Source organism: Rattus norvegicus, chromosome 1, assembly GCF_021556685.1.
Source record: "Rattus norvegicus strain SHRSP/BbbUtx chromosome 1, alternate assembly SHRSP_T2T, whole genome shotgun sequence".
Classification (NCBI taxonomy): domain Eukaryota; kingdom Metazoa; phylum Chordata; class Mammalia; order Rodentia; family Muridae; genus Rattus; species Rattus norvegicus.
In genome coordinates this window covers 106,677,329-106,705,106 of record NC_141534.1, presented here as the reverse complement: position 1 = coordinate 106,705,106, position 27,778 = coordinate 106,677,329, and the positions used below count along the sequence as shown (strand labels likewise).

The 27,778-nt window shown below is 52.5% G+C and overlaps 3 protein-coding genes across 25 annotated transcripts; 2 read left to right on the top strand and 1 right to left on the bottom strand.

Moving 5' to 3' along the window:
* Window positions 1–969: 969 nt before the first annotated feature.
* Scaf1 (SR-related CTD-associated factor 1) lies at window positions 970–14,075 on the top strand. 5 transcript variants are annotated; one of them, NM_001400823.1, is made up of 12 exons: window positions 970–1,003; window positions 2,762–2,892; window positions 3,495–3,608; window positions 3,814–3,871; window positions 4,315–4,412; window positions 4,684–4,784; window positions 4,871–4,986; window positions 8,357–11,029; window positions 11,450–11,532; window positions 11,750–11,968; window positions 13,418–13,546; window positions 13,666–14,075. In NM_001400823.1, the coding sequence occupies exons 3-12, from the start codon at window positions 3,501–3,503 to the stop codon at window positions 13,855–13,857; spliced, it is 3,777 nt and encodes a 1,258-aa protein (NP_001387752.1). In that variant the 5' UTR covers window positions 970–1,003; window positions 2,762–2,892; window positions 3,495–3,500; the 3' UTR covers window positions 13,858–14,075. The 5 variants fall into 5 exon arrangements, with proteins under 5 accessions (NP_001387752.1, XP_087440936.1, XP_087440931.1 ...); XM_087584810.1 differs by having other exon boundaries at window positions 970–1,201; XM_087584805.1 differs by having other exon boundaries at window positions 970–1,323.
* A 524-nt stretch (window positions 14,076–14,599) lies between these two features.
* Irf3 (interferon regulatory factor 3) lies at window positions 14,600–19,530 on the bottom strand. Of its 8 annotated transcripts, none has more exons than NM_001006969.1 (8): window positions 19,293–19,394; window positions 18,365–18,563; window positions 17,034–17,205; window positions 16,869–16,942; window positions 16,543–16,717; window positions 16,059–16,439; window positions 15,204–15,319; window positions 14,600–14,825 (listed from the first exon to the last, which is right to left on the bottom strand). In NM_001006969.1, exons 2-8 carry the CDS (start codon window positions 18,527–18,529, stop codon window positions 14,643–14,645), a joined length of 1,266 nt encoding a protein of 421 aa, NP_001006970.1. In that variant the 5' UTR covers window positions 18,530–18,563; window positions 19,293–19,394; the 3' UTR covers window positions 14,600–14,642. The 8 variants fall into 8 exon arrangements, with proteins under 8 accessions (NP_001006970.1, XP_087511121.1, XP_087511123.1 ...); XM_087654995.1 differs by having other exon boundaries at window positions 14,603–14,825; window positions 18,852–19,530; XM_087654997.1 differs by having other exon boundaries at window positions 14,603–14,825; window positions 18,365–18,537; window positions 18,852–19,530.
* Window positions 18,530–27,249, top strand: Bcl2l12 (Bcl2 like 12). Of its 12 annotated transcripts, NM_001108480.1 has the most exons (8): window positions 18,530–18,616; window positions 19,557–19,737; window positions 20,304–20,418; window positions 20,603–20,745; window positions 23,428–23,514; window positions 23,608–23,699; window positions 24,812–25,099; window positions 26,551–27,249. In NM_001108480.1, exons 3-8 carry the CDS (start codon window positions 20,312–20,314, stop codon window positions 26,599–26,601), a joined length of 768 nt encoding a protein of 255 aa, NP_001101950.1. In that variant the 5' UTR covers window positions 18,530–18,616; window positions 19,557–19,737; window positions 20,304–20,311; the 3' UTR covers window positions 26,602–27,249. The 12 variants fall into 12 exon arrangements, 8 of the variants coding, with proteins under 8 accessions (NP_001101950.1, XP_087425375.1, XP_087425359.1 ...); XR_015630124.1 differs by lacking the exon at window positions 18,530–18,616 and having other exon boundaries at window positions 19,615–19,737; window positions 24,688–25,099; window positions 26,551–26,739; XR_015630125.1 differs by lacking the exons at window positions 18,530–18,616; window positions 19,557–19,737 and adding an exon at window positions 19,936–19,993 and having other exon boundaries at window positions 24,688–25,099; window positions 26,551–26,739.
* The last annotated feature ends 529 nt before the right edge of the window (window positions 27,250–27,778 follow it).

The following is a 27,778-nucleotide window of genomic DNA, read 5'->3' as shown; positions in this document are numbered from 1 at the left end:
CTGTCCTGAGTAAGGATGACTCCTGGGTTCTAAGTTTATTAAGTGATTTTTTTTTTTAGAGATTTATTTATTTTGTGTATATGAGTAGCTGTCTTCAGACACACCAGAAGAGGGCATCAGATCCCTTTACAGATGGTTGTGAGCCACCATGTGGTTGCTGGAAATTGAACTCAGGACCTTTAGAAGAGTACCCAGTGCTCTGAACCACTGAGCAATTTCTCCAGCTCTGGGTTCCAAGTTTAATGGAGTTTAAAGGCTATCTTGGACATCTTAGAATGAACCTATCTCAAAATAAAAAACGAAAAGAGGGCTATGGATACAGTTCAGTGATATATAGAACGTTTGTCTACCATGTATGAGCATCTAAATTCAATTTCTAGTACCCCCAAAACAAATAATTTAATAAGCTGGGCATGATGACTGATAAGTCCCAGCACTGTGGAAACAGAGGCAGAATGACAGCAACAAGCCCCAGGCCCATCTGAGACACATAAGACACCTCAAAAAGTTTCCTTAGGATTTATAGGGGAGGAAATCAGAAGGGTCTCATTCAGAAAGGAAGACTATAGGCGGGGATCGCTTCCATCCCAATTGAACTACAATTCCCATGGATCTCAACAACGGAGCGCCTTTTTTACATCACTTCCTGATCCGCCGCCCTTTCCCCGCGCACGCAGGGCACTGTGGGGGGTCGCACCGCGCGCTCCAGCAACCCCGCCCACTTCACCTCTCACCCCTACACTGTCCCCGCGTGACGAAGGCTTCACACGGACTACATCTCCCGGCATACAGCGCGCGCACTCCACCTCCATGTGACGAATTGATTTCTGGGAAACGGAGTTCTCCTCCCGCCCGGCCTGCCCTTTGGAAACCCAGCTGGGTACTTGAAATCCCGACAAGCTCCGCGGCAATTTGGTTCCGCCCCTCCCCAGCTCAAATCGCGAGCCCCGCCCCAGTCCGCCCCGCCCCGCGCCGGGACCGGAGCCGCAGCCCGAGCGGCGGGGTAAGATGGCGGCGGCGGTCCGGGCCGCGGGGCTCGGGCCTAGCGGGGTGGGCGGGGCGGAGTCGAGTCGCTAGTCGTCCCCGAGTGTCGCCCGTATGCCACGGGGCCTGGAGAGCGTAGCGTGGCACCCTCGGACCCGGCTGCAGCGGCCAAGGCAGTCTCTGAGTAGGGGGCCTTCTTAGGGCCTGGGACGCGCCCGTAGGTGCCAGAGGGCGTTCGTATGGCCTGGACCGCGCCTAGGCCCACCCTCCATCCCATTGCTGAACCCGGACATGTCTGCAGGCGCTGTAGATGGTTTTTATGTGCGACCGTAGGCAAGGGTCTGTTGAGAGGCTTTTGGGGCCATCTTGAGATCTTCACTACCCCAGGAGTTAAGGGGGTCTGCAGAGTCACCTAGCTCACTGGGGTATATCTGTTAGGGCTGGGAAGTCTCTACTGGTGCTGGCCTCTGCATTCGGCTCATCTCTATGGATCAGGGACCATTTAGGAGGCCTAGAAGCTCACTTCAAGGATTAGAAGTGTTAAGGTCCACCTGGAAGAAAGAGATGTGTTCCCACATAGGGAGAGGGAAGCAAGCATTGTGATGTGCCCAGAGGCATAAACGAGTCTCTAAAGTCTGGGAAGTGTTTTATGTGGGGGTGATTGGGAGACAGGGATGGGGTGGGGTAGTTTGAAGGGACTAGAATCTTCCAGGGATTGCAAGAATCCCGTCTATGTCTTAGAGCAAATTCAAATGCTTTTGGAGACTAGATAATGTGTAGAGAATAATACAACAGAAAACGCGGGGCATTTTATCCAGCTCAAATGTACTTGCCTTTCAGAAAGTAATTAAAAAGAAAATGGTTTTAAACAAATAAGAACCTGTGTTGTCCCAGTGCTGAGGAGATAGAATCATTCCTTGGACCTGAGAGTCCATTGAGCTGTCTAGAATCATCTAATACAATGCTCTGCAACTTGACCTTGATAGGAAGGAAAGACTACATTATTCGATGAGATTCAATGCATGCCAACATATGTATTTTACTAATATTACTCCAGTCCTGTAAACTCGAGGTTCCATTTGAAACTTGGGAAGTATTTTCCATTATGTTTTATGTGTAACGAGCTGTTTGTGAACCACTAAATTGCTCCCAGAGCCCTGTAATTGAGGGATCACTGATCTCACATGGTCTGCAGAGCCTTTTACAATGGTTTTGGGGATCTCCAAATCTGCAGTCAGGAGCTTTTGGTACAGTTTCTTGTATGTGACAGTCAGGGCTCTGTGTAACATGTGTATCAGACTATGAGAGAGCAGTCCCAGAGCTGGGAATTGTTGATATACAGTATAGGGAAGTCTTGAATTTTAGCTTAGAGAAGCTTGGATGTGGTAGAGGGGCTGTCAGACTAAGGTATGCCTGTGAGAATTAGGAAGGAAGCTGACGATTTGGAGAGCTGAAGCCAGGAGGTTGTGGACTCAGTAGGACTGAGACCAGGGCTTAGGACTTTTCCTTGTGGGTGAGCAACCAGGGAAGTAGGTTGAGGCAAAAAGGGGAAAGCTGGTCTAAGGGCCACTGATAAAATTATTGCTAATGTGTATCCAGCCATTTATCAGTGGGAATGAGTGTGATATACATGCTACTATTTTGCCATTTTCAGATAAACACTAGTGTGATTTAGGGAGCCTAGAGCTTTTAAGAATTCCAAGATTAGGTGTTTTCAGAGTAGCAGGTTTGACAGCTGTGGGGAGGTTTACAGCTGTGATGTTCATGTTTTCTGAAGCCTCAATCAAGACATCCACCAGTCTGAAGGATGCTCTTTCAACTACCTGACTGGGCACTCAAAGCTCAGAATTCCCGTGACATCACCGAGGCTTTGGCCATGCTTCCACAGGACAGGCAGCTGGGTGATAGGCAAGTGTCCCAATGGGGCTGGGAGGACAGCATGCCTTTCTGAAATTTGGCATTTTTGTTTTAAAAGCGGTGTGGTGATTGTGATGATCATACTATCATAGTTCTGTTTCATGGCTGTAAACAAAACTCTTGGGTTCCTCACCATGGAGGATGGCGAATGCTGTGTGAAGCTACGGTACCTGTTACAGAGTGCCACTGAGCATGTCGGCACATTCCTCGCTGTGGGGACGGTGGCTTTCTTAGACTGAAGCACGCCTTAAAATCATGACACCTGAAGTCAGGGTTGAGTTTGCATCTATTTGACTGGGTCTGGGGATTGATTGGAGGTTTGACTAGGAGCTTTGGGAAGCTGTGGGCAGTGGAGGGCCAGACGTTGGAGTAGGTGGCTGAGCAGTCCTTCCATTGACGGGGAGGCAGCTGAAATCCAGAAGAAGGACAAGAGTGGCTCTAGTCCCTGCAGGTCAGCGTAGGACCAAGTACGAGGTCATCAGGAGTGAGGTGGAAGAGAGGGACACTAAAGGAGGACGCACTGGAGGCCTTGAGGTCTTTCACCTCTGTTCCTGCCTCTGTCGCCTTCACCTCAAACTTGCCCTCAACCCCAGGTGACCATGGAGGAGGAAGATGAGTCTCGAGGTAAAACAGAGGAGTCTGGAGAGGATCGGGGAGACGGTCCACCTGACAGAGATCCTGCCCTTTCTCCTTCTGCCTTTATTTTGGTAAGACAACTGAGGGCAGTGAGGCCTGGGGACCAAGGCTCTCATGCTCTGAGGTACAGGCTGAGGGTCCAGGCCCTGAATCTGGCTCTCAGGAAGATTTCGGGTTCCATGTGGACTCTGGCTGCTGGGTGCCTGGAATATGCTTTCCAAACAGCAGGCTAACAGAGGCCTTGGCTCTGATTTTTGTTTTTCTCCCCTTTCGCAGCGGGCCATTCAGCAGGCTGTGGGAAGCTCCCTGCAGGGGGACCTGCCTAATGATAAAGGTATGAGGTCCACTGGTCCTCTTAGACTTTTACCCTTCCTCTGGGCTTTTATCTTCATTTTTTCTGAGGTGTCCTGAGTGTTATTCTTGTGCTAGGGTCAGGAGTGTCCAGGGTACTGGGTTTGTTGAAGGCAGGCCTAGCTGGCAGGAGGGAACCCAGTGTGGTTTCAGGGCCGGCTAGAGGTGATCAGGGTAGTAGGACACTTGAGAGGCAGGAGACATAGAGCCAGGACTGGGCAGGGCTCAAAGGCTGAGCTGAGACATGCCCTTCAGTAAGCCAGTGTGTGCAGGCCCATCCCTGCCTGCGACGCATTGGGGGAGCTCAGGGTCTGGCCTAGGCTGGGAGGTGGGAGGTACCCCCTCAGCAAACACTAGGTCTGGTCCTGCTTTCTGTGCTAGGCAAGGCCTAACATTGAGTCCCATCTTATTTTAATGTCTATCCAGATGGCTCTCGGTGTTGTGGCCTACAATGGAGGCGCTGCTGTCGGAGTCCTCGGTCAGAGCCTCGTTCACAGGAGTCAGGGGGTGCTGACATGGCCACTGTGAGTAAGGGTGTCCACCAACCTTCATCCTGGGGCCTGCATGACAAAGGAACTGAGGATCTAAACCCTGGGTCTGATGTGACTTTGGCAGGCAGTGACAGGAGTCTGGGGACCAGATCCCTGACTAAGCTGGCTCCCAGAAACCATTAAGATAAGGTTGGTTGGATTCCAGAACGTTGTTGTGGCAGATGGGTGGGTTCCTGAGAGACTGGAACTCGGAAGGTTGTCAGTGTGAGTGCTCACAGAACAGAGCCCACTTGGCCCCTTCCAGGTACTGGACACAGCTGCAGATAGTTTCCTTGTGGAGCTGGTGAGCATCCTGGATCCCCCCGACACCTGGGTTCCCAGCCACCTGGACCTTCAGCCTGGCGAGTAAGAACCTGGGTAACTGAAGGCGCGGTGACCCTATCCTGAGAGCTGTGGCACTGCTGGGACTCACCATTTCCTCTGCCTTGCAGAAGTGAGGACGTGCTAGAGCTGGTAGCTGAGGTCCGTATCGGTGACAGGGACCCCATGCCTCTACCTGTGCCCAGCCTGTTGCCCCGCCTCAGGGCCTGGAGGACAGGAAAGACGGGTATGTTGGCCTGTTCTGTGTTGGGTGGGTGGTCTTGAAATTGTGTGAAAGTCAACTGTATTTATGTATGAATGGTGCTGGGTCCTGGACTTTGGATGTTCAACAAGCATTCTGCCACCAAGCTAAGACACTCGCATTACGTAGGCTATTTGTAATGAAGGTAGTAAGGACGGTTCTATTAGATACAGACTAGTTCGTGTACTCATAGAATAAAAGTGCAGTGGGGATCACATAGGAGCCTTGAGCATGCTGGTACCAGTTATCGGAGTTGACTGGTAGTGTCTTTGAGTTGGGGATTCATCTCCTAGGAGGTGGCTCCTCACTAGCTCCATTGGTGAGCCTGGTGATCAGCTTGAGTCTGAGTGGAAGGGCAGACATTTTGTTCTGTGCTGTGGTTATATGGGATACAATCTGCTCCCCATTGTGCACCTAGTAGGTGCCCAGGGACCTCAGCACATCAGCAGGTGATTAGCTGAAGCTCCCAGGACACCCAGGGTCAGTTCTGACTTAGGCTCCATCTAGGCCTGTATTTTTGTGCTGCTGGTGCTTGAGACTTTACCTCCCCCTTTCTAGAAGTGGAGTGGAGAGAAGGCCTTTATACAATTTGTTCTTTGGCAGCCATCAGTACTAGTGCCTTGAAGAGTGGCTTGTGACTCCACTGAGGCAGGTCACAGATACTTTGTCCCTTCTCAGTTGTGAATTGGACTCAGGGGACATGGTACCCAGATCCCATGAACCCCCAGAAGCCGACAGGAAGATTTTGAACCTGTCCTATCCCTGAGGGTGTACAGTTGTGAGTGTAGCCTTGACTGTGGGTCTCAGCCCTGGTAGGCTGAAGGAGAGGCGCTGTGGAGTTCAAGACCAGTGTGGCAACGCCAGGAGATCATTACTCCAAAGATAACAGAGGATGGACTTCCCAACAGTACCTGTCCATACAGACAGATGGCTCCATTTGGGTCCTGGCTGGGATATATATTTAGCCAATTGCTCTCATGGGGACTCTGAAATTATGCTGTGGTTTTGTTGTTGGCTTTTTTTTTTTTTTTTTTTTTTTAATTTATTTTGAGGCAGGGTCTTGTCCTGTTGCTGACCTCGGCTGGCCTAGAACTTGTGGCAGTCCTGCCCTGCCCTCCCATGAGCTGAGATCACAGGCTTGGACCTCCTGTGGTGATGTTTTAAAGACAGAGCTTGGGAGCAGAGGGTTGCATGGCTTAGGCTCTACTCACCTCCCTTGCGCTTAGCACTGCAGCTCTGTCCTGCTCAGGGTTCTTAGTTTCTAAACTGAACTGACAAGGCTGTTGGTTGGTTGGTGTGTTGGGCTGGGGTGGCAGCATATTCCATGGTAGTGTCTGGAAGCCATAGGCCAACTTTCAGGTGTTTGTTCTTCCCTCTGCCAAGTGGGTCCCAGGGATCTAAGTCAGGTCTTTAGGTTTGGCGGCAGCTGCCTTTATTCACTGAGATGTTTTGTTGCTGCTCTTCCCTCCTGTGTATCTGTGTATGTTTCTGGCATTGAACCCAGGGCCTCACACCTGGAACCACTGAGTCATATCCTTAGTGTTTTCATGAGATGGATCTTGCTTTGTAGCCTACTCTGGCCTTAAAACTCCTGATCCACCTTCCATCTAGAGTGCTGGAATTGTGGATGTGTGCTGTCATACTTGGCTTCGTTTTTCCAGTTGTGGAGAAGTCTCCTCCTGTTACCATATAGCCTGATACTGTTGTGATTCTCCTGCCTCAGCCTCTTGAATAGTAGAAGCTACAGGTGTGTGCCATCATGCCAGCCTCAGCAGTTTTGTTTGTGTGTTTTTCTTTTTCTTTTTCTTTTTTTTTTTTTTTTTTGGTTCTTTTTTTCGGAGCTGGGGACGGAACCCAGGGCCTTGCGCTTCCTAGGTAAGCGCTCTACCAATGAGCTAAATCCCCAGCCCCGTTTCTGTGTTTTTCAAGAAAGGGTTTAGGGTTTCTGTGTAGCCCTTGCTGTCCTGGACCTCATTGTAGACAAGGCTGACCTTGAACTCACAAAGATCTGGTTGCCTCTGCCTTTTGGGTGCTCAGTTAAAAGGTGTGCACCACCACATTCGTCTTTGTTTGTTTGTTTGTTTTAAGATTTATTTATTATATATAAGTACACCACTGTAGCTGTCTTCAGACACACCAGAAGAGGGCATGAGATCCCATTACAGATGGTTGTGAGCACCATGTGGATGCTGGGATTTGAACTCAGGACCTCTGGAAGAGCAGACAGTGCTCTTACCACTGAGCAATTTCTCCAGCCCTTTTAGTTTGTTTTGTTTTAGGAAATATTAAGACCATAGAAGAAAGAACATGGTATTCACCCATGATCTTCCCCTATATCCAAATCATATGTCGTCCAGTGTTTCCAGACACTAGTGTCCTGTGTTGGAATGACAAAAGGAGCAGAGAGTGGGGAGTCTAACTCTGAGTTGGTCCTGGATACCCTCTGGGCTCTGGATATTAACCCTGTCATCAGGATGAGTTCCCTGAGGGCGGGGCTTGCTTTTCTGACACCCCTGGGACTGTGCCTGACATAAAATAGGAGTTTAGTGAATGAGCAGACTTTGATTTTATAGAAGGAATCTGAAGTAGGCAGGTTGAGCCAGGGACCTATGGTGACATGAGTAGAGAGTGCTGTGCCCTGGATCTGCATGAGGAACTGGCAATGTCCTAATGGGCCATTTTGGGTGGGGGTTAAGATCCTGTGCTTAGTCATTTGAGTCTGGGCCCGGCCATCGTTGCTGTGTGTCCTTGGGGCAGTGGATGTTGAGGAGCAAGCTAAGGAGACACACGGAGCCTGGCCGGTGAGGAGGGAAAGCACTTTGTGATGCCCAGGGGGTCAGTGGCTCTTGCTTCTAAGGCCTCAGGTGCAGGTTGATGGCAAAAAAACTTCAAAGGATTCTCTTGTTTGCCAAGCCTCCAGCTCTCATTTCATCCTTCCTCTCCACAAAACAGGTTCAGCTCCTACAGGAGGCAGCTGGTTCTTCTGTCCTGTGGGGACATCACTGCTATTAGTCAAGGCAGTTCATTGACTTTAGGACCAGCCCATGGTTTGTGAGATTAAGTCAGGGCTCCCTCTGGGTTCAGGTGTGGACTCTGGGGCCATTTTCTGCTGTACTAGGTGTCTTCACACATATTCGGCCAGTGTCTGCAGCTGAGCCACATACCCCAGTCCCCAACTTTACCACTGAACCCATCTTCTGTTCCTTAATTGTACTGCATGAATGGGTCAGTTTTGTTGGAGATGTGACCACTTCACCACCCCAGTGTGCTCTACTGCCCGTGTCTGCAGGCCTCTGCCTGGGAGAGAGGAGGGATCCGTTACTGATTATTGCTCTGTCTACCCTGTTCTCTGCAGTTTCTCCACAGTCCCATGCATCTCGACCTGCCTGTTCCCGTCACCTCCTCACCTTGGGCACAGGGGATGGAGGGCCTGCCCCACCACCTGCACCCTCCTCTGCCTCATCCTCGCCTTCCCCTTCCCCATCTTCGTCTTCTCCTTCTCCTCCCCCTCCTCCTCCACCCCCACCCCCTCCAGCTCTGCCTGCCCCACGATTTGACATCTATGATCCCTTCCACCCCACCGACGAGGCCTACTCCCCACCGCCAGCCCCAGAGCAAAAATATGATCCCTTTGAGCCCACGGGCTCCAACCCCAGCTCATCAGCTGGGACCCCCTCGCCAGAGGAGGAGGAGGAAGAAGAGGAGGAAGAGGAAGAGGAGGGTCTATCACAGAGCATCAGCCGAATCTCAGAGACCCTGGCTGGCATCTATGATGACAACAGCTTGAGCCAGGACTTCCCAGGTGATGATAGCCCCCACCGGGAACCCCCACCCCCGCAGACGCTGGGAGCCCCAGGGACACCACCACAGGCTGACTCCACTCGGGCCGAAGGGGCCCCACGCCGCAGGGTCTTTGTGGTGGGACCGGAGGCTGAGGCATGTCTTGAGGGCAAGGTTTCGGTGGAAGTCGTGACGACGGCTGGTGGACCAGCGCTGCCGCTGCCACCACTTCCCCCGACTGATCCAGAGATAGAGGAAGGCGAGATTGTGCAGCCTGAGGAGGAGCCCAGGGTGGCAGTGTCACTGTTCCGTGCTGCACGACCTCGTCAGCCTCCTGCCTCTGTAGCCACCTTGGCTTCAGTGGCCGCCCCTGCTGCGCCCCCAGCCTCTGCTCCACGTGCCCCTGAGGGTGATGACTTCCTGTCACTACATGCTGACTCTGATGGTGAGGGCGCACTTCAAGTGGACCTAGGTGAGCCACCTGCACCACCGGCTGCTGATGCCCGCTGGGGCGGCCTGGACCTGCGCCGCAAGATCCTAACCCAGCGACGTGAGCGCTACCGCCAGCGCTCTGCCTCGCCAGGCCCACCGCCTGCTCGGAAGAAGGCTCGAAGAGAGCGGCAGCGCAGTGGCGACCCTGCGCCACCGGATTCGCCCACCTGGGAAGCTAAGAAGCACCGTTCACGTGAGCGCAAGCTTGGCTCCCACTCCACTGCCCGGCGTCGATCACGCTCCCGTTCCCGCCGCCGTTCACGCTCCCGCAGCGCCGACCGAAGACGTGGGAGCCACCGCTCACGTTCCCGGGAGAAGCGCAGGCGCCGACGGCGTTCCGCCTCTCCACCTCCAGCGGCATCTTCGTCATCTTCCTCGAGACGTGAGCGGCACAGGGGCAAGAGGCGTGAGGGTGGCAAGAAGAAGAAGAAGCGCTCGCGCTCCCGGGCAGAGAAGCGCTCTGGGGACTTAGAGAAGCTGCCCGCACCTGTGCCTCCCTCGGGCTCTGACCGTGACAGCCGACGCCGCGGAGCCGTGCCACCTTCTATCCAGGACCTCACGGACCACGACTTGTTTGCCATCAAACGAACCATCACAGTGGGTCGCCCAGACAAGACGGAGCCACGCGCACCTTCGCCAGCACCTGCTGTGTCCCCAAAGCGGGAGGTCCTGTATGACTCTGAGGGTCTGAGTGCAGATGAGCGAGGTGCCAAGGGTGACAAAGATCGCAGGCGTTCAGGGGCTGCGTCCTCATCCTCGTCCTCAAGGGAGAAAGCGTCTCGACGGAAGGCCCTGGATGGGGACCGGGGCCGAGACAGGGACAGGTCATCCAAGAAGACACGGCCACCTAAGGACTCTGCTCCTGGCTCAGGGGCGCTGCCCAAAGCACCCCCAAGCAGTGGCTCCTCGTCCTCGTCGTCCTCCTGCTCCTCTCGAAAAGTAAAACTGCAGTCCAAGGTGGCTGTGCTCATCCGAGAGGGCGTCAGCAGCACCACCCCTGCCAAGGATTCCTCGTCTTCGGGCCTGGGTTCCATTGGGGTCAAGTTCAGCCGAGACCGTGAGAGCCGTTCACCATTCCTCAAGCCGGATGAGCGGGCTCCTGCAGAGGGGGTCAAGGTGGCCCCAGGCAGCACCAAGCCTAAAAAGACCAAGGCCAAAGCCAAGGCTGGGGCCAAGAAAGCCAAGGGGACCAAGGGAAAGACGAAGCCGTCGAAGACTAGGAAGAAGGTTCGCAGTGGAGGCAGCAGCACGGCCAGTGGTGGGCCTGGTTCACTGAAGAAATCCAAGGCCGATAGCTGCAGCCAGGCAGCCAGCGCCAAGGGGACAGAGGAAACATCATGGTCTGGGGAGGAACGGACCACCAAGGCCCCCAGTACCCCTCCACCTAAGGTAGCCCCACCTCCACCCGCACTCACCCCGGACTCCCAGACTGTGGATAGCAGCTGCAAGACCCCTGAAGTCTCCTTCCTACCAGAGGAAGCCAGTGAGGACACTGGGGTCCGAGTAGGGGCAGAGGAGGAGGAGGAAGAGGAAGAAGAGGAAGAGGAGGAAGAGGAGCAGCAGCCTGCCACTACCACAGCCACCAGCACCGCTGCAGCTGCCCCAAGCACTGCCCCCAGTGCGGGGTCTACAGCTGGAGACTCCGGCGCAGAGGACGGGCCAGCTGCTAGGGCCTCCCAGCTGCCAACGCTACCCCCACCCATGCCCTGGAACCTACCTGCTGGTGTGGACTGTACTACCAGTGGTGTTCTGGCCTGTGAGTCTTCGCAAGTGGGGAGAGGGAAAGGTGAAGGCATGAGAGGGATGGGTATAGATAGGCTTGGATGGACAGAACAGGCAGGATCTAGCCCAAGCACTGGCGTACAGGGATCTATTTGAACACAGGAGCCAGTCACGTAGAACTAGATAGAACAGCAGGGTGCTGTTTTCTTGTAGGTGGGGGAGGGTTGGGACTTGGGGTAGGTCAGTTAGCAGATGTTACTTCAGCCGTCTCCATGCCATAGCCTAGCACTCCTTGACCCTACTACACGCAGACCCCTTGAGTGGTAAGAACACCATGGCTCTGTGGTGATCTTCAGTGGATGACGTCCCTCTTTTCTGTCCTGGGATGAAGTGAGGAACCTGGCTGTTACCATCCTGATACCTGCCTTGATTGTCATCCCTCTGTCCATTGCAGTGACTGCACTCCTGTTCAAGATGGAAGAAGCCAACCTGGCCAGCCGCGCAAAGGCCCAGGAGCTGATCCAGGCCACCAACCAGGTGGGCTCCCATGGGGAAGAGTCCCCGCAGCCCCTTCTTTTGTCCATTGCCTCGGGGTAGGAGAGGAACTACAACTCCCAGCAGGCCTTAGGGCAAGGTATTGGCCAGAAGAGGAGCCTGTTGCTCTACACCATTGGGAAATTTGAGGGAACAGAGGGGGGAAAAAAACCCCTCTTTCCTTCCACCTCCCTTGGCTTATCATACTCTCTTCTCACAGATCCTCAGCCACCGGAAGCCACCCTCTACTCTGGGGGTGACCCCAGCTCCCGTGCCCACTTCCTTGGGTCTGCCCCCAGGCCCCTCCAGCTACCTGCTTCCTGGCAGCCTCCCCATAGGGGGCTGTGGCTCTACCCCTCCTACCCCTACAGGGCTAGTCCCTGCATCTGACAAGAGAGAGGGCAGCAGCAGCTCAGAGGGACGTGGGGACACTGACAAGGTGAGATGGACTGGGAGAGTCAAAGCACTAGAAGAATGGGACTGGGGGCTGGGCAGGTAAACAGAAAAGCAGATTAGAGATGCAGCTCAGTTATTGAGGGCTTGCCCAGCATGCAGGAAGACCTGGGTTCTATCCTCAGTTCCAGATAAAAAGAATTAATGTGTAAAAGAATTTAAAACACTTAAAGTTTATGTATGTATACATGGATGTATAAACACCCCTTATAATTTGCTCCCCACCTTCAAATAACTGGCAGACATAGGTTTGTCAAAAAAAAAAAGTCAAGCACTTAGGGCCAAGCTGGCTGAACAGACTCAGGCCTGTAACCCTAGCGTGTGAAGTCAAGGGAGCTAGTGACAAGGCTGGAGCGAGGACCCTGCAGGCACAGAAAAAATTGGTTTCCAGCTGCTTCCTTTAAATGCTCTCTAGATGGATGTGACTGGTCATGCCCCAGACAGCACTATCTGAAGGCACCCACCACTGCTCTCTGTCAGGGTAGGCTTGAACAGGAAACAGATAACCTCAGCTTACAGAGCCCCTCACTAGGTCACATCCCCATGCTGCTAGCCAGGCCTCTAGGGCTATTTGTCTTGTGTTAGCTAGTGTTTTATGGAGTGGTAGGCAGCCCCTCTTCTGTGTCACTTGAGAATCTCATGGCACATAGAGCTAAGACTGGCTCTCTCTACAGCTGGGACATGTGTGTCCCTATTACCAAAGCACGTGTACTGTGGTTCCCCGACCTCCCCACTCAGCTTGCTGTGGGCCCAGACGCCCTGCACTCGCTTTGGGAAAGCAGCTCCAGCTCTACCTGGGTGGGTCATGGACTCTCCCAGGACTCCCAGCCTCCCAGCACAGCTCCTTGATGGCGGTGTCCCATCTCTCATGAATTACGGGATCTAGTTCCCCAAGGGTGGAAGGCTGGGTTCCCCTGTGATGCTGTCCACCTTAGCAGCCTGAGCCGCCTGGGCTCAACTGCTCAGTCCCTCCTGTGCTCCTGTCAGCTCAGGTGACATGACCTGAACCAGAAGAGTCTGAGCAGCCGAGCTGCCATCCCTGCAGTCGGAGTAACCCTGTGATCTTTTTAGGAATAGGTGGGAGCCAGTTGTTGGACTGGGGGTGGGCACACACCTCTGATCCTACTACTTGAGGCTGAGGCAGGAGATTTAAAAGTTGAAGGCAAGAATGGACAACTTATTAGAGACACTATACAAAAATAAGGCAAGCCCTCAGTTCCAATCCCAGCACCACATGAAAGGAACAGTATAGTGTTCGACTGGTTTGTCTCCCAGCAGACTGCTAGGCCTGGCTAGGCAAGGGTGCCACAGGGTCTAGCGTAGAGGTCTATACTAGCCTGGGGTAACTGCAGAAAGAATAGGATAGGGCAGGCCAGGGTGAGGGAGCTGTAGCTCTTCTACATGTTTGCTCTTGACCGTCCTTGTCTCACACCAGTATCTGAAGAAGCTGCACACACAGGAGCGGGCGGTAGAGGAGGTGAAGCTGGCCATCAAGCCATACTACCAGAAGAAAGACATCACCAAGGAGGAGTATAAGGACATCCTGAGGAAGGCTGTCCACAAGGTGGGGCCAAGGGACTTTGGGATTGGGGACCTGGGTCCAGGAGAGAGGCATAGGGTCATTGAGTCAAGGTCGAGGGTGCCCTGGGATTGGCAGGAACTCAGTTGTTCCTGGTTCTGCAGATCTGCCACAGCAAAAGCGGGGAGATCAACCCTGTCAAGGTGAGCAACCTGGTAAGGGCCTACGTCCAGCGCTACCGCTACTTCCGCAAGCACGGTCGCAAGCCGGGGGACCCCCCAGGACCTCCTCGGCCACCCAAGGAGCCAGGGCCCCCAGACAAGGGTGGCCCAGGCCTGCCCCTGCCCCCTCTCTAAGACTCCTTACCCTGTCCCTGTGCCTCTGAGATTCTGGACATATTTATGGCTCCACTTCCCCACTATGCCCCCCCACAGTGGGATGATGGGGAAGGTTGCTGTGAGGAAGAGGAGAGCCCACCCTAGCCCTATCCCTACCCGTTGACCTAGCCTGCCCCCACAGTCCCAGCCCTTCTGTCATGCCCCCTCCAGTTTCATTAAAGATTTCATGAAATACAGACTGGCGTACTGGTGCACACTTGAAGTAGATGGATCTCTGTGAGTTCAAAGACGGCTCTACAGAGATCCTGTCTCAAAAAACAAACAAAAAAACCCACGCTCTTTGCCTTTTCAGGAAGAAAGAGTTGGGGTAGGGTGGGGTGACCATGAAGGTATCCAAACTCAGGAGTGTGGGGGTAGCAGGAGGCAGGGCCCAGCCTTGAGCAGCACCTGAGCTGGCTTGTGTACATTGGAGCTGTCTCTACCAAGTGACCTCTGGTGTGAGCAGCACTGTGATCCATGATGGTGAGTCAGCCTGCCCCATAGCCAGCTGCCACCCATCACAACTTGGGGAGATCACAGCCTGTGACAGCTTCCTTTGTGATACTTTCTCTGGGACCTTGGGGAAAGGTCAGGAGCTGGTAGCCATGCTGTGTGTCTTGTCTGTGTACCTCACTCACCGAGCACCTAACCCTCAGCTGCAGATGGGAAAACTGAGACCCCTGTAGAATAACCAGCAGCCTAGGGTAGTGCAGCAGACTTGTGATGGTGGCATAAATTGCTTTATTGGAGCAGCTGAGCTGGGCTCAGGTTTCTCCAGTGGCCTGGAAGTCCATGTCTTCCACCAAGTCCTGGAGGCAGGCCTTGTACTGGTCAGAGGTAAGGGAGATCGGCTGGCTGTTGGAGATGTGCAAGTCCACGGTTTTCAGTGATGAGGCTCCCCCTTCCCGGGCCATCTCTAACAGCTCCTTAAGACATGTAGGAACAACCTGAAGGAGGCAGGACAAATCTCTAGTCATCTATAGGCTACCAGCATAACCCAGCATCACTCAGCCTAGTGCCTCTAGGAACTGTGGCTGCACCCCCCACCACCCAGGCCATAACCAATGGAAGCCCCCGGGAGCCATACATTTAAAGGCTGTAAAGGCTTGCGCCTGCCAGCTACAGGTCTAGAGTCAGAATAAGCTCTGGATATCTGGAGAAGCCTTCAGAGAAGACCCAGAGATCTTGGGCATGGGGAATAGTGGCTGCAGAGGGCTGTTGCAGTTGTTGTCTCAGACAGCCTTCTGAGAGTTTTAGTCCCGGGCTGCTGAGGTTCCTCCACAAGTGGACCCTCCCATCCCCAGTAGCATAAAGACAGCTGGCACCTTGACCATCACAAGCCTCTTGACCCACGGCTGGTCCTGGGGCCACGATTCCCCCACACAGAACCACAGAGTGTATCGTGGGGAATGTCTGCTTCCTTCCATGAAGGCAATGAGATCTGGGAACCCAAGAGTCAGGTCAGAAAAGAAAGGGTGGCTTGTCCCTGTTCACCCGCTCAACCTCTAGCTTCCCTGGTGATGTTCTGCCACCACTAGGCACTGCCTGTGAAAAGTCCCTGCAGACACACAAGTGCTCCTGCCCCCTCCCTCCTCCAGCAGTATTATGGAGGTGAGACCCCAGACCACTCCATCTCTATTGACACTTGATGCCTGCCAGCCCTTGAGGGATATGAGTTCAAGCCTAGCAGAAGCAGTGAGTGAGACCCTGCCTAGAAAACTGAGGTATCAAATATAAACGCAACCTCACACTTGGTACCTTCCTGACACATGCATCCTAGCACTAGGGAAGTCTGGGCTACAGAGACTCTTCTTCAAAACGGCTCTAAGGTTCTCTGGTTGGCTCTTGTGGATTCTGGCTGTGGGAATAACTGGAGGTGGTGCTGGGCTCATTACACCATAGAACCGATGGACAGCGGGACCAGAGGGACTTACTCTTCTTGTAAATTGCAGGGGTACTAGCAGCTGAGCCAAGCCCCTGCTGCACCTCGGTTCTGTAGACACTGAGATCTGTATACACCAGAGTATCTTCTATATGTTGAGCCTGTACTACATTAGGTCACAGTTACAGCAGCCGGTTCCTGGACTTGGTGGGTACAGGCCTGTCTTTGCCACAAAGCTTAGTAGCATGCTCTGAATTCAACCAACCACCATAGCTGTCAATTCGCACAGGGTACTCACCTGCCACAAAGGGCCTGAGGTCGAACACGACTCCGTTCTTGTCCTTGGGGACCTCTCCATCAGGCCCTCTCCCACTGTCTGGAAGCAGCTCCTCACCCAGGGCCCAGAAGGAATGCGAGTGGCCTAGGCGCTGGGCCCAGAGGCACTGCCCTGCCCGCCACAGCACCAGCCCCTTGCCCAGCCCCTTGAGTACCTGCCTCACATACTCCCTCACAAGCCTGTCTGTCAGAAACTCCTCAGGGTCTGGCAGGGTGACTGGCTGCCAGGGCAGTGTCCCGTTGTCAGACGTGCTGCCCACCAGCCGCAGGCCCCCGGGGCAAAAGAGTGTCTGCTGGAAGACCTGGCGGCCTCGGTAGAAGGCAGTCACCTCGAACTCCCACTCTGAGTACCGGGGTAGATGAAGAGGGGAGGGGAGAGATGAAGAGGACCAGGTAAGGACCACAGTCCCTGCTGCAGCCCTTCCTACCCCACAGCAGGCACTCACGTTCCTCAGCTAGCAGCTGCCTTAGTGGGTTTTCCTGGGGTGCTGGGTTTGGGAAGTTGTTTACAATGGGGCTTAGTGGTGGTTGAGAAGGATCAGAAGCAATAGGCAGGTCTGAGGACCCCTCATCTGGGAGGGGTCCCAAGGCCATGTGATCGAGTAATTCCAAGAGGTCTTCCTGGAGGAGGAAGGAGCTAGTCAACAGCTTCAGCTGAGCCAGAGGGTAGCAGATTGGTGGGAATGGAGGTCCAGGGGTAAGGGCTGGGGTGGGAAGAAGGTGAGGCCTAATGGATGGGGCAAGGCTGGGCACAAGACTAGTGTCTCCTCACCTGGTGATCAGACAGACTGCTTTTGCCATTGGTGTCAGGGGAGGTGTCCAGATGTACAAAGTCCCTTGCTCCTCCTGTCCAGAGTGGAAGTGAGCAGAGTAAGTGGCAGAGATCTTCCAGACCCCACGGTTCCTGTGACCCCCAAGCCAGCCTTGTTACACACACCTGGAGTCACAAACTCATACACTTTATGAGGGTCAAAAGGGTCCTTGCTCCGGTCCTCAGCTAATCGCAACACTTCTTTCCGGTTCAGGGCTGACCGGAAATTCCTCTTCCAGGTTGACAGGTCTGGCTTATCCTTCCCTGGGGTGTAGGCACCACTGGCTTCCGCCCAGGCCTGATACATCAGTGATTCCAGGACAGTAGGGAAGACTACTTAGACACCTCCCACCATATTCCATACATTTCTGGTTCCTGACCTAAGTTCTCACATTCATAGAGCCCCTAGGACTTCTGTCCCGACCTCATCCTTATCTATATTTTCCACACTTTAGAAAAATATTTTTGAATATGAGACAGGGTCTCACACATTATAACAAAGGTAGGCTCCAAGTTTCGACCCTCTAGCTGCCACTTCCAGAGTGCTGGGATTACAAACGTATGCCACACATCCACCTTCAAGCCTTTTGATTTTGGTTTGTTTTTTTTTTTTAGGTTTATTTATTATAGACGAGTACACGTAGCTGTCCTCAGATGTGCCAGAAAAGGGCATCAGATCTCATTACAGATGGTTGTGAGACACCATGTGGTTGCTGGGATCTGAACTCAGGACCTCTGGAAGAGCAGTCAGTGCTCCCAACCGCTGAGCCATCTCTCCAACCCAAGCCTTTTGTTTTTTAAGCCAGTATTCTAGGACCTACTTGGTACCTCACCCCACATTCTGTTACTACCATGCTGATCTGGTAGCTAATAACCCCATCCTGAGGGCTGTTCCAATTCTTAAGATTTAAGGGATCTAAAATCAAGAGCCCACCCCCCCCCCGAGATTTCCCATCCTCTAATAAAAGAGCTGTTCTCAACTATCCGAATACAGATCCTCATGATGTAGTGAGTCCCCAGCCCCAAATTTTTTTCATTGCTACTTCAAAACTGTAATTTTGCTGTTATAAATCTTTTTTTTTTTTTTTTTTTTCCGGAGCTGGGGACCGAACCCAGGGCCTTGCTAGGGCCTTGCTCCTGCTAGGCAAGCGCTCTACCACTGAGCTAAATCCCAACCCCAGCTGTTATAAATCTTAATGTGAATATCTGTTTTCCAATGAAAGGCCCGTTCAACCCCCAAAGGGGTTGCGTCCCACAGATTGAGAACCATTGCTCCAGAACAGTTTTTTAGAGACACAACCTGGCTTTCAGAATTCTATTCCTGGAATCTGCCAATCAATTCCGGGCTGTCCCTCCAAGTCTATCCCACCTAATTAGCAAGACCCAGCCCTGTCTAGTCACGCCCATAAATGCCTCTGAAGTCTCAACGCCCCCCCCCGCCCCCTCCCCCCCAGCACCTGGAAGATGCCAAAGTCAGCCATCTGTGCGTCCTGTCGTAAGCCATGCTTCCATGGGATCCTGAACTTTGTACGGCTCTCGTCCAGCCAGGCCACACCTTTCAGCTGTCCCAGGTCCAGCTGAGACACCAGCCAAGGCAAAATCAGCGGTTTCGGGGTTCCCATGATCCAGCCTGCGCATACAGTGCAGTTCCTGAGCCTGTATGTCAAGGGGCAAATGCACTCAAACCTCTCCGACCCGATACAGCACAGGCCTTCCTTCACCCTGTTTTCCTGTGTACAAACGGGAAACTCCTTCCCACCTTTCCAATTCCAACGGGACCGCCTATCCTACCCCACAGTTTTCCATAGGTTCTTTCCCTTTTCTAAATGTAAACCCCTATTACTCAAAGCAAGTACCCCATTTCCAGGGTGGAGTCCTCTTTCCCTGTCTTTAAAGAATCATGACTGTTCTCACACCCACCTCACCCTTGCAGAAAACCCTTACTCATTTCCAGAGTCTTCTCCCAGCTGCTGTCGCTTCTTCTGCTTTGTCTTTTCTACATTGTTTTTATGGATGTTTTGAGACAGGGTCTTAGTATGGAGCATAGGCTGTCCTCGAACTTGCTATGTAGCCATGATTGGTCTTCAACTCACTGTGTGGCCCAGGCTGGCCTCGAATGCACTCTGTAACCCAAGCTACCCTCAAACTTATTCAGTAGCTCAGGCTTGTCTTCAACTCGCTTAACCCATGCTGGTTTGGAGCTCATTCTGTGGTTCAGCCTGGCCTGGAGCTCACTGGCCTCGAACTTGCAGCAATCTTTACTGCCTCCAGTCTGGATGCTGAGACTGCAGGCTTCCGTCTACAACGCGTAACCATTCTGGTTTTCGGTAGCCGAGCTCCTGTGCCCTGAGGCCGCCACCCTCCCGGTTCTTCCGCGTTACCTACCAGGGGAGGAATTGCGCGCTCGTGGGGCGCGGGTGTCAGCACTGGTTTTGGGGCTCCCAAACAGTAGTTGAGACTCGCAGCCACGCAACCCCCTTCTTTGTCAACTAAGCTTCCGAGCGTTGGGACTTTCCTTTCTAATGGTATTTTGAGATAAAAAAAAAATTTCTCATCATTTACTTTAAGAAAAGTCAGAAAACCTAGGAGCACACTCCGACTGAACCGGCCTAACTCCCTCAATGCCCTTTTTTGGCCTTCCGCCTACAGGCATGCTGGGAACGCCATATGCAAATGATGCAACACAGCGCTCCGCCCCCTCGACGTTGGGGCGGTTACCGTGTCGGCCCAGTGCGCAGGCGCGGGAAAGTTGAACTTCGGAAGTAAAGTTTGTAGAAATTGAGTGAAAGCGTGTGTGCGCCAGTACGACTGAGGCAGAACCCCGATCCAGGTGAGCGGGGTACCAGGGAGGGAGCTAGGTTGCAGGAGAGGTCACAGCCAGTCCTGTCTCTCTGACTTCCAAGCACGGAGGTCTCCTGGTGCCCGCCAGAGGTCATTGGAACTACATCTCCCAGCAGGCTGCTCGGTGAAAAAGAGGGGAAACCCGGCTAGCGTTTGCCGCAAAGCGTACTAGGATTAGTAGTTCCCTATTCTCTAGGGTCTTCGAGACTCCTTCAGCACTCAGGGCTCCCTTCCTGCTCCTGCATGTAAGAGTCCAAGCACTCAGTTACGTCCTTTCTTTCTTTCTTTCTTTTTTTTTTTCTTTTTTTTCGGAGCTGGGGACCGAACCCAGGGCCTTGCGCTTGCTAGGCAAGCGCTCTACCACTGAGCTAAATCCCCAACCCCTACGTCCTTTCTTAGATTCAATAATTCAGGCCCTTTCTCCTCAACGGAATCAACTGCCCCACTGGCCCTTAAGCCACCTTTTCCTTGGAGTAAGGTGTCCTCTTCATTCAGTGATTGAATGAAGTTTGAGTTATCACTCCATTTGGGTACATTCTCTGTCTTCTGCTTCAGGTACCTCCATGGCCGGCTCTGAAGAGTTGGGTCTCCAAGAGGACACACTGAAGGTTCTGACTGCCTTCCTTAGGCGCGGTGAAACTGCTGGGTCCCCTGTCCCAACTCCACCCAGGTGAGATACTATTCCACTCCCCCAGGGCCAGCCTTTGATCAGAAGATCTTCCTGAGTCTAGTGGTCTACTCCCTTCATACCTAACCCCATATGTCTGTCCCAAGCTTCAAGAATCTTCCACGAGAGGACGAAGGGATTGTTTGCTCAGAACCCTCTGGGATAACTCTGAGGTTCTTGCCCCTAGGAGCCCTGCCCAAGAAGAGACAACAGATTTCCTGAGCCGACTCCGAAGATGCCTCCCTTGTCCCCTGGGGCGAGAAGCTCCTCCCCCTGAGTCCTCTAGGCCCTGCTTCCTTCCCCTCCGTCCCTGCTATGGTTCAGAGCCTGGTAAGAGATTTCTTCAGATCACTTGTGAAATTTGGAGGCTAGCAGCCTTGGTCCTGAAGAATCCAGACAGTACCCATTATAAAGTCAACACTGCTCAGCTTCAGTGCCGGCCATAGCCATTTCAGTTCTTTGTTACACTTCTTTCTAGGGGGTAAGTGTTTCTGCCTGGATGGGAGGTATCCTGGGACTCCAAAGCCCAGAAACCACACAGCTCTGAAGGATGAAGGTATCCCAGTGCAAGAGAGACCTGAGACCGGGAGCCCAAGAATCATGCAGCTCTGAGGCGGGACAGTGTCCCAATGTTAGGGCATCCTGAGACATAGGGGCCCAGGAACCACACAGCTCTGGGAGGAAGCCTCCTCGGCAGAGGTGTTTTGGTCAAGGGAGGGTATCCATCCCCAGCTGAGCCGAGGTGCTCAGGAGCCTCAGCCCCGCTCCACTTCTTTGCTTCATTGCTTCTTTTCTTCTTGGCGCCTTCTGATTAGAGAGTCACACCAGGCAGAAAATCTCATGAAAGAGACTTTTTGGAGGGTTCAGAGTATGGAGGGACAAATCCATGGATGACTGCCCTCTGCTCCTGGGATCAGACAGCAGGGAATTAGACAGAGGGCAGGGCTTATATAGGACTTCTTAGAGGGTGGAGCTTCTCAGGGCAGGGATTTCCAGATTGACGATTGGTGGGATTTCAAGTCCTGAGCTTGGGAAGCTCAGGGATTGGTGGCCTTTTTTCATCACCTTTTCCCTGCATTGGGCCCATGGGTTAGGATGAGAAGCCCTCGGCTGCAGGCTGTTTTGGCTGAGATGCCATCTCTGTGGGGCTGCTCCAGGAGGATGGAGAGGAGCTGCTACCCCTGGGGACAGCTCCTGCAGTAGTGTTTCACCAAGGCTGTAGGCTGAGGGGCCCTCATGGTACTGCCATTTTGACAGTTCTTGCTCATGTCCTAGGCTAGGGCTGGAAGGAAAGGCTGGCTAGCACTCGATGGATTTGGGGGTGCACTGCTGAGGGACTACAGTAAAGGGAATGTTGAGACATAATCACATTTACTGGAGCCCTCCTGTCTCAGTCCACCTCATACTGGAATCACAGGCATGCACCATAAAATAGAGCCCTAGCATAGACTTCCGTGGTTGACCAGGGGGAGGTGCTTTGGAACCTGATCTCTTTCCTTACGTGGGTGCTTCTCTGGCTCTTAAGGAAGCCTTCTTTGTAGCTCAACTACCCAACACAAGAGACAGGAAGCATGATTGTCAATCACAACTCCCTGGCCAATTGGTAATATGACTGGGCAAATCCTTTCTCCCATTTAAAGTAAGAGAGAAAACTGGCAGAAGGGATCTTTGGATTTGGTCAGTGATGATCAACAGACCCAGTGGGGTAGCACATTGCTGTAGTCAACACTTAAGAGGCTGAGGCAGGGGGTTGGGGAATTTAGCTCAGCGTTAGAGCGCTTGCATAGGAAGCACAAGGCCCTGGGTTCAGTCCCCAGCTCCGGAAAAAAAGAGGCTGAGGCAGGAGGTCTGCTGTGAGTTTAAGGCCAACCTGGACTACAAAAACTTGAGTCAGTTGAGTGCCTGCCTAGCATGCGTGAAGCCCTGCATTCAGTTCCCAGAAGCACATAAATGAAGCATGAAAAACACACATCAGGAAGTAGGAAAGGAGGCCTCCTTTTGCCCTCCAAGGACATCAGGTATGCATTGGTACGCGGACACACATGCAGGCAAAACACCCATACTCACCAATGAATCTTCTTTCTTTTTTAAGGAGCCATTGGCTCTCATGGATCTGGAGTTACACAAAGTTGGGAGCCATCATGTGGGTGGTGGTTTGGTTTCTAATGAACCTTCCTGCTTTCCCCATTACCAGGGTTTATTCCAGCAGCTGTGCTCTATGCTGCTGCCTGTGCCATTCTGAACCCTCCCGGGAAAAGCCTGAAGTGGGAGTGTGTATGTGCAGGCCACTGTCAACCCCCCCAGCCCCCACCCCAGTTCTCTGGCAGGGAGAACTGGAAGAACAGCCAGTACTCTTAACTGTTAAGTTGTCCAGCTTCTGACGCTGTTGAGGCCTTCACAGGCACTCAGCACCCAAGTGGTACACAGACACACATGCAGGCAGAACACACATATAAAATTAAAAAAATAAACTCTTAAGAGGCGCACCTGATTGGATGGGTTTTTTTTTTTTTTAAGATTTATTCATTTATTATATATAAGTCCACTGTAACTGTCTTCAGATACACACGAGGTACAGACAAGGGCATCAGATCTCTTTACAGATGGTTATGAGCCACCATGTGGTTGCTGGGAATTGAACTCAGGACCTCTGGAAGAGCAGACGGTGCTCTTAACCACTGAGCCATCTCTCCAGCCCGGATGGGTTTTTTAAAATGAGCCCTGTGGCCAGTTTCTGAGTGTGGACTGGACAGGGGATAAGGTGGTAATGGCGGGAACGCTGTGTTTGCCTTTACTGAATGGAATCGTCTCCAGAGCTCAGTTTGAACATTCTCAGTTGAATTTGAGGGTGCAACAAAGTAGAAAGGCTGAGGATTTTACTAAAGTCTCTTGGCCTCAGTTTACCCTTTTGTGAAATGGAAATTGTTATTGTCTGGCAAGATCATAGGGAAAAGAGAAACCATAAACACCCTGCTCTGTAAACACAAAGCGTTACTGATTCTTTCCGCCCAGGCCCAGCCTCTTCAGACTTCTATGCCCTGGTTGCCCAGCGTCTGGAACAGTTGGTGCAGGAGCAACTCAAGTCTCCGCCCAGCTCAGGTAAGCAGCAGAGGAACCCCGGTGAGGGGTGATGGTAGGTGCAAAGCCAGGGCCCTTCCCAGTCCAATTCTCTTCTGCCCCCCTCCCCGCCAGAGATCCAGGGACCCCCACCCACGGAGAAGGAAGCCCTGCTAAGGAGGCTGGTAGCCTTGCTGGAGGAGGAGGCAGAAGTCATCAACCAAAAGGTGACCGGCCTCTACTCCATGCTTTTGAGAGGATAGTCGTGGAATAGGGGCAGTTGCTGGAGCCGCACAGGCTTTTGATGCTGTGTGGTTCCAGTAGACACCAGAGCACCTTTACAGGCGTCTGGGCGCCTCACCATAGCAGGACTTCACACCATCAACAAGCAATGGGACCTGGGTAACAGGAGGCACCAGAGGCGTTAGGGATTAGCTCAGTGACAGAGCCCTTGCCTAGCAGGGCTTACCTGCCTTACCTTAACTTTGTCTCCATCACCCTCTCCCCCAAGTTAAATACTCAAAACAAAGAACAGGAAACAGAAGAAGCCAGAACCAAGAGCCAGGTGAGAGAATGGCTGTGGCAGGAGCTGAAACTGGATGTAGTAGAGCCTGCTGACCCAGCCTCCTCCCAGCACTCTGGGATATGAGGCAGGAGTACCAGTTCAAAGTCATCCTGGGCCACGGAAGGGTTCCAGGGCAGCCAAGGCCACACTAAGGGACCTTGTTTCAACAAGACAGCGAGGGATAGGAGAGCACACACCTTTAGTCCCAGCAACTGGGTCAGAGGCAAGGCAGAGCTCTGTAAAGTCAGGGCCAGCCTGGGCGACATAGTTAAACCCAAGAATCCTGATTGACTACAGTAAGGACACAGCTTAGAATATGGAGGAAAAGCCTGCTCGAGAGGGTATAGCCTCTGAGTTTCCTGGATTCTGGCTTTGAAAACTGAACAGTGCTGTAACAGCAATTATCTGTAAAGAGCACAGATTCAGGCACTCTTCCCTGCAACGCCCTCAAGGCAGGGCTTCTCTGTGTCACCCTGGCTCTGCATGAACTTATTCAGTAGACCAGTCTTGAACTCAGAGCATTGAGCTCTTTCTGTTTCTGCCTCCCAAGTGCTGGGATTAAGCATGTGCCACCATGCCCAGCTTGCGTTTAAGGACCAAAGGAGAACTAACTGTTTAGAACTCAGAACTGTACTTGGCTCTAATTCTAGGACCCCTTCCTGGAAGTCTCCTGAGGAATGCCATAGAGGCAGCTTGGGTCGGTGGGACTTGGTGCTGGAAAACCCTGTCCCTCCAGGGTGGTCACATGGCTTACACTGCCCCTCTGCCCCTCAGCTGGCCTCTGACCCGGCCCTGCATCGTAAGCTGGCCCGCCTGTCAGCAGGCTCTTTCGCCCGCCTTGTGGAGCTCTTCTCTAGCCGGGGAGGCAGTTCCTCCCCAAACTGCTCAAGTCCCTCGATGCCGTGCCCAGGGCCCCCACCGCCATCCCCAGATCCGCTGGCACGCCTAGCACTAGCCATGGAGCTGAGCCGGCGCGTGGCTGGGCTTGGGGGTACCCTGGCCAGCCTCAGCATTGAGCATGTACACAGCTTCGCGCCCTGGATCCAGGCCCATGGGGGCTGGGTAAGTCACACACACCCTGCCAGGGCTCAGTTTGACCCTACTGCAATCTCGACAGTTGAGTTTCCAGAACTCCCAGCTCTTCCATTCAATCCATCATGTGTCTATTGAGCACTTGCTCTATGCCAGGCACTGCTTATGAGGTCTGGTGCCCTTCTGGCTTGAATGAACAGTTGTGAGAATAGCTCACACTGCTCCCGTCTCATCCTTCCCATGGTTTTAGGGTAGCTGTGTGCTAGAGAATGGGATCTTCAAGGATGCATAGGGTGCTTATCTAGTGCCTTGAGTGTCCAGCAGTTTGACCCCACGGCTCTTTCCACAACCTGCTTCCTATGTTGAGTATCAACTCACTGAGGTCTTCACTGGCCACTGACTTATTTTATACATGTACAATGGAAATAAATCTGTTTGGCATGATGCCTTACTTTTAATCCGAGGAGTCAGAGGCAGGTAGCTCTATTGAGGTCAAGGCCAGCGTACTGTACATAGGGAGATCCAGACCAGCCAGGGCTGCACAGAAGATCCTGGAGTAAGTTCCTGGAGGTGGCTGAGGCACAGCAGTGGGGTGGTGGTGGTGTGAAAGGGGGAGAGAGAGAGAGAGGAGAGGATGGTATCTTGTGGTGCAGGCCTGTCATCTCAAGTATCAGACAGGCTGAGGCAAAGGCATCTAGGTTTAAAGTCATCCTTGGCTCCAGAGCTTCAAGGTTAGCCTAGGCAACTTACTGAGATCTTGTCTCAAAACACAAAAATAAAAGGTTAGGATATAGATTAATGGTAGAGTCCCAGCACTTCAGAAGGAGAGAGAAAAAAAAAAGTGTGTTCTAGAGACATAGCCAGACTCAGAAGGGCCCTTGATCACTGTGGGATGGGGTTCTGAGATAGTCTGTGCACACCCTATCCTGCCTTCTAGATAGAGCAGGAAAGGCCTGACATGGGTGTCAGTCCCAGCAGGAAGGACTCTGGATTTCATTAATTGATGAGGGTGTAGGTTCTCCCAAGACTGAAAGATGCTACTGTGAGCATCTGTGGGCTCCTCCTGCACTCCTTAGAATAGGGAGGTGATGGGGTTCAGATTACACTGGAACAGAATAGAAAGAAAGGAGGGACAAGTAGAGCTCAGCAAAGAAACCGGCACTCCTGCTTCTTTTAGATGACAGGAGAGTCTGGGACATAGACTGGCACAGACTGGGCAGGGCATTGCAGGGCCTAAGCACAGTCCCTAGAGCAGCACAGAACAGCCACACCACGGAATCACTTAAGGCCACTTCAGTGTACCACTCAAGGCGTCCTTCCTCTACTCCTCCATCTGTGTGTCTATCCCTCTTTTTGGGTGTCTCCATAGCTCTGACTTAGAGCCTCCCCTCCCCGTCTTCCCAAGCCTCCGCCGCCATCTTTTATCACTGCAGTGGTGTTACTGAAGTTCCTGTCAGCTCTGGGCTCTCTGTCCTTTGCAGGCAGGCATCCTGGCCACCTCACCTGTGGACTTGAACTTGCCTTTGGACTGAGCGTTTCCTCTGAACCGGCTGCAGGTGACCGAAGTATGACGACACACATTCTTCAGGGCTGTAGGGTGGCGGTTGCCCTACTTTTCTTTTTTTGCCAAAAAGACTGTTTAGTATTAAAAGCTTTGTTCTTTGACTAGAGCACTAAAGTGTTTGAGTGTGTGTGTGTGTGTGTGTGTGTGTGTGTGTGTGTGTGTGTGTGTACACGTGTGTGTACATGTGCATTTGAGTAAGTGCATGGAGGTGGGAGGCCAAGGTTGGGGTCTTCCTTCATCACAACCCACCTCTCTGTTGCTGTGTAGCCTGGCTAGCCAGGAAGTCTGGATTCCCGAGTGTTGGGACTTGCACTGGGCGTGGAGACTCACTCCTTTATTCCCACCCTGGCACTCAGAAACAAGTGGAACTCTGAATGTGGAGCCAGGCTGGTCTAATAGGAGTCAGGATCGCAAGGGCTATATAGTGAGACCATCTCAAAAATACAAAAGCAAAAAGTATTAAATTTTACATGTATGTTTGTATCTGCATGCATGTATGTGCACTACATGTGTGCAGTATGTGTGTCCAAGCACTTTTATTTTTTTAAAGATCTGTTTTTTTGTGTATGAGTACATTGTGCCTGTCTTCAGACATACCAGAAGAACCATCTCTCCAGCCCTAAGTCCTTTTAAAAAATTATGTTATGTGTGTGTGTGTTTTTATGTATGTGTGTGTTTTTATGTGTGTGTGTGTGTATGTGTTTTTATGTTTGTGCACACATGCAAGGAAGGTGCCAGAAGAATGTATCATATCCCCTAGCACTGGAATTATATGCGGTTAGCTGCCAGATATTTCCCTGAGAACAGAATTCGGTTCTCTGCAAGAAAAGGCTCTGTTAACCGCTGAGTAGCCTCTCCAGGTTTGGCTTACTGAATTTTTTCAGTAGCCCTGGGGAACAGCTTGGGAATCTTGTAAGGTTCCAAGATTGCTAGCCTTGGGGTTGGGGATTTAGCTCAGTGGTAGAGCGCTTGCCTAGGAAGCGCAAGGCCCTGGGTTCGGTCCCCAGCTCCGGGGAAGAAAAAAAAAAAAAGATTGCTAGCCTTGTAAGTTTCCTGAATCTCAAGCGCTTCCCCTCCTCTTCCCATGTTCCAATATGGAACAAACAGATACACAACTGGCTTGTGGCAATATCCAACTGTACTTT